This window comes from Scomber scombrus, chromosome 8 (genome assembly GCF_963691925.1).
Source record: "Scomber scombrus chromosome 8, fScoSco1.1, whole genome shotgun sequence".
NCBI lineage: Eukaryota > Metazoa > Chordata > Actinopteri > Scombriformes > Scombridae > Scomber > Scomber scombrus.
In genome coordinates, this window is record NC_084977.1 from 31791225 (window position 1) to 31800961 (window position 9737).

Genomic DNA, 9737 nt, shown 5'->3' on the forward strand with positions numbered 1-9737 from the left:
GGTCATATTACTGACACACTGACACACAACGCAGGTGCACACACAGGAGCGTTGCTGCTTCTCCTTCGTGCTTGCAGACGATCTCACGTGAAACATACAGTAACGTGCACACAGCAGCAGGCCTGGGGGGGGGGAAGGGGGGGTTGAGGGGGGGGGGCTCTCTCTCATATCGGCATAATGTGGGTCATTGGGTCTACGGTTGCCGATGGAAACCAGGTCAGACACTGACTGCAGGGCCGTCTGCATGTTTGTGGCCTTCCTCTCTGCTGGCAGCAGCGACGCGTATTTAAAGCTCTTTGTTTCACATTTTTTTGGACTTTCATTGATAAACATCTTTTTAAAACGAAGCAGATGTGTTTCAACCGTTTTCATATGTTCTGCAACTGGTTTTTTTGTTTTGTTTTATGTTGTCATGGATTACAAAATTTCCTGTATTTCGGCTCCTGCTGCCAGAACATCATGTCGAGCAGCATACATGCTCCTCTGAGAATATACTCACATTAATGCAAAGGGAATAAAATAAAGATGGTTCATTATGCTGCAGATGATCCAGGATGAAGAAATAAAGAGAAATGGTGAAACTATTACATATTTTATCATCTGATTTACACAGAAGACTGGTGCATTTATTAATATTTATGGTGAATTTATATTAAAAAATCACATTACACATAAACATAACGTACATGACAGCTTAAATTCTAACTTTAAATTGAATAATATTAATCTTCTTTTATTGAGGTTTTTATAACTGTATTTTATTTTATTGGTGGGATGTAAATAACTCGACTCATCAGGTGGAAGATGCTTTAGAAACTGTTTGCAAAGTACAGGAAGTAAAATAAAATACCTGGCAGGTGATTGGATGAACCATATGTCAATCAATGTCTTAACTTGTGAGGAAGTTTGGATTTTTTATTTTATTTTATTTCATTTTAGATCATTTTTATTTATTTTTTTACTTTGGAGTTTTTATTTTATTTTTTATTTGTTTTATTATTTATTAAATTATTTTTTATTTTATTTACTAGTTTGGATTTATTTTAAATCTCATTTTATTTTTTTTATTTTAATAATTTGGATTTTTAATTTTATTTTATATTACTTTTTACATTTTTTATATATATTTTTTATTTTATACATTTTTTATTCATATATTTCTATTTTATTATTTTATAAATCATGTACTATCACTCTGTCTTTATCTCTTTGCTCCATGTTATTTTATCTTAATCCGCCTTGACTGGTTTATTTCTTTCTATAAAGCACTTTAAAACATGAAAAGTGCATAAATGAAGTTTATTAAAATATTATTATTATTAATATATAACTTTAAGCTTGAAGGCTGCCTCGTAGCTCCACTCTGATGCTTGTTACAAATCAACATAAATTTAAAAGATTTTTAGCTGTCGGAGATGTGATGACGTAATGTGTGAAGATCTTTAGTTATCAGTGTTTTGGGCGGGAAAAAGACTCCATAAAGAGTTCACATGTTCAGTTTGTCAGGTGGCCAATTAGCAGCTGTGATACCTAAGATCATTTTACTATGATGAACTTTTACTGTAAATGAAAGGAGACAAAATGTAAAGACTTAATTATCTGTAAAAATATAATCTAAAGTTTGTCTCTAACTAATACGAGGCTTCAGCGGACAGGATATCGTCTTAAATTAAAGTTTTCTTAGTATAAAATCCTCAAGTTTTCTTCACTTTTTGTCTGCTGGAGCTCAACAGAGAAACATAAAAAGAGAATTTAGTATAAAAATACTGTTTTAATGTTCATATTGAAACCTGACTGCTGTTTAACCCTCCTGTTGTCCTCGAGTCAAGGTAGGAAAGGAGGAAGAAGGGAGGAAAGAAAAGAAGGAAGGGAGGAAGGAAAGGAAGTAGGGAAGGACAGAGGAAAGCAGGAAGGAAGGAAGGCAGGAGGGAGGGAGGGAGGGAGGGAGAAAGGAAAAGAGGAAGGGAGGAAGGAAGGAAGGAACGAAGGACAGAGGAAAGAAGGATGGAAGGAAGGTAGGGGGAGGAAAGAAAGAGAGAAGGAGGGAGGGAGGAAAGAAGGAAGGAAGGGAGGAAGGAAAGAAAGAGGGAAGGAAAGAAGGAGGGAGGGAACAAAAAGAAGGAAGGAGGGAGGGAGGGAGAAAGGAAAAGAGGAAGGACAGACGGAAGGAAGGAAGGGAGGAAAGAAGGAAGGGAGGAAAGAAAGAGGGAGGAAGGACAGACGGAAGGAATGAAGGAAGGGAGGAACGAAGGAAGGAAGGAAGGAAGGAAGGAAGAGAGGGAGGAAAGAAGGATGGAAGGGAGGAAGAAGGAAGGAAGGAAGGAAGGAAGGAAGGAAGGGAGGAAGGAAGGAAGGAAGGAAGGAAGGAAAGAAGGACAGAGGAAAGAAAGAGAGAAGGAGGGAAGGAAAGAAGGAGGGAGGGAGGGAGGGAGGAAGGACAGACGGAAGGAAGGAAGGGAGGAAAGAAGGAAGGAAGGGAGGAAGGAAGGAAGGAAGGAAGGGAGGAAAGAAGGAAGGGAGGAAAGAAGGAAGGGAGGAAAGAAGGAACAGTCAAAACAGACGGGGTCAATTTGACCCGGGAGAACGACACAAAGGTTAAAACACTATGTTGTGTTTAAAGTTGAAACTAAACAACTTTTTGTCATTTATTTTTTGTGTGTGAACGAGCGAATGAACATAAACGCCACATAAACGCCACAGAGGGAGACACTGTGTGAGTTTCAGGCGTTTCACTTTACACTCCGCCATCAAACGTCTCCGTTCAACAACAACCATAAACACTTCTGTCTTTAAAGCAGCAGCTCGCTCAGATCTGACAGCACAGAGGAGAACAGTGAAGCCTCTCACACTGACTGACACTCTGTGAGACCTGCTGTCAGAGAGCGTTAACGTCAAAACACACACACACACACACACACACACACACACACACACACACACACACACACACACACACACACAGCTCTTCTCATCTTCATCTGATCTCATTCTTTGATTCCTTGTTATTCTGCTCAACCCGGTCCTGTCTGCTTCTCACACACACACACACACACACACACACACACACACACACACACACACACACACACACACACACACACACACACACACACACACACACACACACAGTAACACATCTGATCTCATTCTTTGATTCCTTGTTATTCCTTGAGTAGCTGCTGCTGCTCGACCCGGTCCTGTCCGCTTCTCACATACACACACACACACACACACACACACACACACACACACACACACACACACACACACACACACACACACACACACACACACACACACACACACACACACACAGTAACACTCACCCTCTTGTGCACGTCATCGCTGCTCTCCTCGAACTTCTGCTGGATCTTCTCCTCCAGGAAGTAGATCCGCAGCTTCAGGCTGAAGTTCTCCTTCTTCAGGTCGTTCAGGTGCTGCGAGATAGTGCGGTAACCACGGAAACCACAGTTAGACATGGTGACAAGAGGTGGCTCTTTCGTAGGGGGCATCACAGCCCCCCATTTAGCAGAGCATATTATGTGAAAAGACACGACTTAAGAGGAGCAGAGCTGCTTATTAAGAAGAAAATAAAAGAATTAAACTATGTAAATAAATGAGACCACAGATTAAATCTCTGCCTCTAAGAACGAGAACAGAGTCGTGGTCGGAAACATGAAGAGGACACGAAGCTCCTCACAGTTTGGATTAGTTACTGGAGGGTCCGAGATGGCACACAGGCAGGCAGGAGGGATTATGGGAGCAGGGAGGGGGGGGGGCTGAGGGCAATGTTTCCTTTTTTACCGCGAGGAAGCCATGCCAAGAATTTGACACAGGAGAGAGCGTGCATGTGTGTGTGTGTGCATGTGTGTGTGTGTGTGTGTGTGTGTGTGTGTGTGCGTGTGTGTGTGCGTGCATGTGTGCGTGCATGTGTGTGTGCGTGTGTGTTGATAACAGGGACAAATGCCGAGCTACCGTCGAGGCCTCTTCACACTCACTCTCATGAATGTGTGGGAGACACGATCAGTGTGTTTTCACTTGACTTCAGTTTATTTAGATTCGTCTACTTCACATTTTAAAGCCTTTTTTCCTTTGAGTTCGGAGCTTAAACACGTAAAAACACTCCTCAGCACCAACTTGGGAGTTAAAAAAAAAAGTTCTTAAAGTGAAATAAATTTATTGAGAGTAGTGGTAACCCTTTAAGAGGTTATTCATGTGTCATTAATCATGTGAATAGCCTATTAAAACAAGCATTAACCTGCAGCTTATACATTGCTCATTCTTTAAAAAAAACCTGCAAATTCAAAAATGCATTCAAGCCAAATCTCATCTCATGTTAAAGATCTTCTGTAGCAATTAGGACAATGAAACCATGTGAATGTTGTTGAAACTGTAAGAAAACTAAACTTGAACATCAGAATCTAAAACTGCAAATAAAGCAATGCAACTGTAAGTTTTGTCATTTGCATCCCTGCACAAAGAAAGCTGGCATGGATTATTTAAAGGAGAGCAGCAGCTGCAGCTGGGAGGCTAAAACCATCTCATTCTGAAATGCATTCATCTCACTTTAGACAACATATTGTTCATCACTGTTTCACCTCAGATCATGTTTCAGCAGCTCAAACAAGCAACAAGTCATCTTAACCAACTTCAGATACTTTAGAGAAGTTATAAAGTGAGAGCTGAGTTCATTCTGCTGCTGCAACGAGCCGGTAAGTAGAGCTCAAAGATCAGGTTTAAATCAGTTCTAAATATAGCTGTGAGTGAGTTTATCTCAACATGAAGCAGATCCCTCATGTATTAACTGCTGGTTAAATGTAGACATGCAGAACTTTCACATTTATAGCAGCTTTAATCACTTGGATCTCTTCTTTTCTAAGATAAATGACACATTAAAGGACTTTAAACTAGCTGCAGCTGCTCTCATTTACTCTTTGACTTCATCTCAGGTGCAAAAAAACAGCGTAAATCAAATCTTTTCTTCCTCTTTACTTCCTCTTATCTCTCACCTTTGACCCCTTTGTTTGTAAACATCTTAAAAGTTACGACCGCCTGCAGCCACGAGGAGGCGCTAACGCTCCACCCGAGCTCCGAGCATCCCCGAAAACGTCTCCACAAGCTCTCAGACTTGGGAGCTGCAGCCATCCAGCAGCTATTTAAAGAAGCTGTTGCCCTGCGGCTGTCACTGAGGAATGCTGCACAGGGAGACGCTGATCACGCATGCATGCAGGGCCGTCTGATGTGCTGGCACACGCTACGAGACTGACTGACTGCAGTTTCGGCTACGCACCGGCATATGGCCGAATGCAAGAACACATGTTGTCTCCACATTCTGCACATGCATACACACACAAGAGAGAGAGAGGGGAAAATATGCAGAGTGCCTGAATGTCAACTAGTTATGTAGAAAATGAAGAAAAAACACTCAGCGTTGGCTTCATGAAGTCCTGGCTGCTCTGACATCTCAACGGGCCTCTAATCTTAAAGGTAGAGTAATGTAGGATTTGTGGGTGTTTTTCCTGTCAATCACATTAAAGCTGCTTTAAAAACTAGTTTGAGTAATACTGTATAATACAAACTGCTGATTTGTTTAAAAGAAACATACATCTGCTTCTAGTATCCGTCAAATAAAGCAATGATGGCTGTCACTTTCCTCACTTTCCTCACTTCCCTCACTTTTTTCCTTTTTTTAACCCTCCTGTTGTCCTCCCTCCTTTCCTTCCTTCCTTCTTTCCTTCCTTCCTTCCTACCTAGCTCTTTCTTTAATTGTTCCTTCGTTCTTCACCTCCTTCCCTCTTTCTTTGCTCCCTCCTCCTCCCATACTACTTTCCTCACTTCCTTCCTTCCTTCTTCCTCCTTTCCTTCATCCCTTCCTTCTCTCCTTACTTCCTTCCTCTTTTCCTCCCTCCCTCCTTACTCCTTCCTTCCTTCCTTCCTTCTTTCCTTCCTTCCTTCCTTCCTAGCTCTTTCTTTAATTTGTCCTTCGTTCTTAACCTCCTTCCCTCTTTCTTTGCTCCCTCCTCCTTCCATACTACTTCCCTCACTTCCTTCCTTCCTTCTTCTTCCTTCATCCCTTCCTTCTCTCCTTACTTACTTCCTCTTTTCCTCCCTCCCTCCCTCCTTACTCCTTTCCTCCCTTCTTTCCTTCCTTCCTTCCTCTTTTCCTCCCTCCCTCCCTCCTTACTCCTTTCCTTCCTTCCTTCCTTCCTTCCTTCCTTCCTTCCTTCCTTCCTTCCTCCTTCCTTCCTTCCTTCCTTCCTTCCGTCTTTCCTCCCTTCCTCCTCCCTTCCTTCTTTCCTTCCTTCCTGCTCCCTTCCTTCTTTTCTCCCTTCCTCCTCCCTTCCTTATTTCCTTCCTTCCTTCCTAACTTCCTTCTTTCCTCCCTCCCTCCTTACTCCTTTCCTTCCTTCCTTCCTTCCTTCCTTCCTTCCTTCCTTCCTTCCTTCCTCCTTCCTTCCTTCCTTCCTTCCTTCCGTCTTTCCTCCCTTCCTCCTCCCTTCCTTCTTTCCTTCCTTCCTCCTCCCTTCCTTCTTTTCTCCCTTCCTCCTCCCTTCCTCCTCCCTTCCTTCTTTCCTCCCTTCCTTCCTCCCTCCCTTCCTCCTCCCTTCCTCCTCCCTTCCTTCCTTCCTTCCTAACTTCCTTCTTTCCTCCCTTCCTCCTCCCTTCCTTCTTTCCTTCCTTCCTACAACAGGAGGGTTAAAATCGAAGTCTCAGTGATTGTATCCTGCACTGATATCAAACAAACAAAAACTAATATATACAACAATAAAATTAAAAACTAAGTAAAAGGACCTTAAAGTGCAATTATAACATAAATGTACAACAATAAACATTTTTTAAAAAGAAAAAAAAGAAGCTGAATTAAACCTGAAGCTGAGTTCAAACTTCTCCTTCTGCTTCACATGTTCAAAAAATGCATTCAGACAACTGAGCTGGATAAGAGCTGATTACATTCTGGCACATTTCCTCAGAAAGAAGGCGAAAGAAACTCAAACACTATAAGAGAAGAAACAAGTGATAGCTGAGAATGTACGAGTCATTTATCAACAGTTGTAATTTAGTCTTTTGTCAGTTTTACTTACAAAACTCACGAAAATGATGAAACTACACATTAAATAAAGAGAATGTAAGTTACTGCTCTGTATGATGTTACCGACAGTTTAACCCTCCTGGTGTCCTCGAGTTAAGGAAGGAAGGGAAGGAAGGAGGAAGGAAGGGAAGGGAAGGAAAGGAGGAAGAAGGAAGGAAAGGAGGGAAAGGAGGAAGAAGGAAGGAAGGGAAGGAAAGGAGAAAGTAAGGAAGGAAGGAAGGAAGGGAGGAAGGAAGGAGGAAAGGAAGGAAGGGAGGAAGAAGGAAGGAAAGGAAGGAAGGATGGAAGAAATAAGGAAGGAAGGAAGGTAGGAGGGAGGGAGGGAGAAAGGAAAGGAGGAAGGAAGGAAAGAAGGACAGAGGAAATAAGGAAGGAAGGAAGGTAGGAGGGAGGGAGAAACCAAAGGAGGAAGGAAGGAAATAAGGAAAGAAGGACAGAGGAAAGAAGGAAGGAAGGTAGGAGGGAGGGAGAAAGGAAAAGAGGAAGGGAGGAAGGAAGGAAAGGAAAGAAGAAGGTAGGAGGGAGGGAGAAAGGAAAAGAGGAAGGGAGGAAGGAAGGAAGGAAGGAAGGAAAGAAGGAGGGAGGAAGGAAGGAAAGAATGAAGGGAGGAAAGAGAGAAAGAGGAAGGAAAGAAAGAGAGAAGGAGGGAAGGAGGAAGGACAGATGGAAGGAAGGAAGGAAGGAAAGAAGGAACAGTCAAAACAGACGGGGTAACAGATATTCAGTTTAAAATGATGTGTCAGACGTCTTAGAAAAATCCCCAAACAGCCACAACGATCCAGAATCACATGTAGAGTTATATATTATTATATATATATAATATGAGTGTAATGTTCCTCGTTGACCTTCCAGACACACTCACACACGTCTGCAGGGATCTACGCTGACTGCAGCACGCTACGCTAACACATTACCTACAAGCTATTTATCAATACGCAATAATCCAGAGAGGAGAGAAACAAGCATAACGTATAAATATATATTTATTACTGGTGACAATACTTTAATACGATTCTGAACGAGTCTTATTCTTTCCTTCCCTACTTCCTTCCTCTTTTCCTTTACCCCTACCTTCCTCCCTTCCTTCTTTCCTCTGTCCTTCTTTCCTCCCTCCCTCCTTCTCTCTTTCTTTCCTTCCTCTCTCTTTCCTCCCTTCCTTCTTCCCTTCCTCCATCCCCCTTTCTTCCTTCCCTCCTTCCTTCCTTTCCTTCCTCCCTTCCTCCTTTCTTCTTTTCTTTTCTCCCTCCCTCCCTCCTTCCTTCTTTCCTCCATCCTTCCTTCCTCCCTCCCTCCTTCTCTCTTTCTTTCCTTCCTCTCTCTTTCCTCCCTTCCTTCTTCCTTCCTCCATCCCCCTTTCTTCCTTCCCTCCTTCCTTCCTTTCCTTCCTCCCTTCCTCCTTCTCTCTTTCTTTCCTCTCCCCTACCTTCCTACATTCCTTTCTTTCCTCCGTCCTTCTTCCCTTCCTTCCTCCCTTTCATTCCTCCATCCTTCCTTTCCTTTCCTTTCCTTCCTCCCTTCCTTCTTTCCTTTCCTCCATTCCTTCCTTTCTTCCTTCCCTCCTTTCCATCTTCCCTACTTTCCTTCCTTCTTCCTTCCTCGCCCCTTACTTTCCTTCCTTCTTCCTCCCTTCCATCCTTCCTTCCTCCCTCCTTTCCTTCCTTTCTTCCTTCCCTCTTTCCTTTCCTTCCTCCCTTCCTTCTTTCCTTTCCTCCATCCTTCCTTCCTTCCTTCCTTTACTTCATTCCCTCCTTCCTTTCCTTCCTCCCTTCCTTCTTTCCTTTCCTCCCTTCCTTCCTCCCTCCTTTCCGTCTTCCCTACTTTCCTTCCTTCTTCCTTCCTCCCTTCCTTCCTTCCTTCCTTCTTCCTCCCTTCCATCCTCCCTCCCTACTTTCCTTCCTTCCTCCCTTCCATCCTTCCTTCTTCCCTTCTTTCCTTCCCTCTTGTATAAAACACATAAAGTATAAATATATATTTATTGCTGGTGACAATTTCTTTAATAAGATTCTCAATTTGAAAGAATCTGAAAACACAAAAACCACAATAATCACGTAGACTGTCATCGACTTTTTTATTGTATGAGGTGATCTAAGATGGAACACACACACACACACACACAAAAATTCCTCTCTTTCCTCCCTTCCTTCTTTCCTTCCTCCATCCCCCTTTCTTCCTTCCTTCTGTCCTTCTTTCCTTCCCACCTTCCTTCCTTCCTTCCTTCCTTTCCTTCCTCCCTCTCTCCTTCTCTCTTTGTTTCCTCTCCCCTACCTTCCTCCCTTCCTTCTTTCCTCTGTCCTTCTTTCCTTCCTTCCTCTTTTCCTTCCTCCATCCCTCTTTCTTCCTTCCTTCTGTCCTTCTTTCCTTCCCTCCTTCCTTCCTTTCCTTCCTCCCCTACCTTACTCCCTTCCTTCTTTCCTCTGTCCCTCTTTCCTTCCTTCCTCCCTTCCTCTTTTCCTTTCTCCCTCCCTCCTTCCTTCTTTCCTTTCCTCCCTTCCTTCCTCCCTCCTTTCCTTCCTTTCTTCATACCCTCCTTCCTTTCCTTCTTCCCTTCCATCTTTCCTTTCCTCCCTCCCTACTTTCCTTTCTTCCTTCTTCCTCCCTTCCTTCTTCCCTACTTTCCTTCCGTCTTGTATAAAACGCATAAAGTATA

The 9737-nt window shown here is 43.0% G+C and overlaps 1 protein-coding gene across 1 annotated transcript in view; it reads right to left on the minus strand.

Annotated features, from left to right (window-relative positions):
- LOC133985329 (myomegalin-like) overlaps positions 1-9737 on the minus strand; it is a gene marked incomplete in the record, with an annotated part of 108642 nt that overhangs the window by 29031 nt on the left and 69874 nt on the right. The window contains 1 exon segment of the mRNA XM_062424940.1: positions 3327-3437. Within this exon segment, the coding sequence (XP_062280924.1) occupies positions 3327-3437 (111 nt within the window).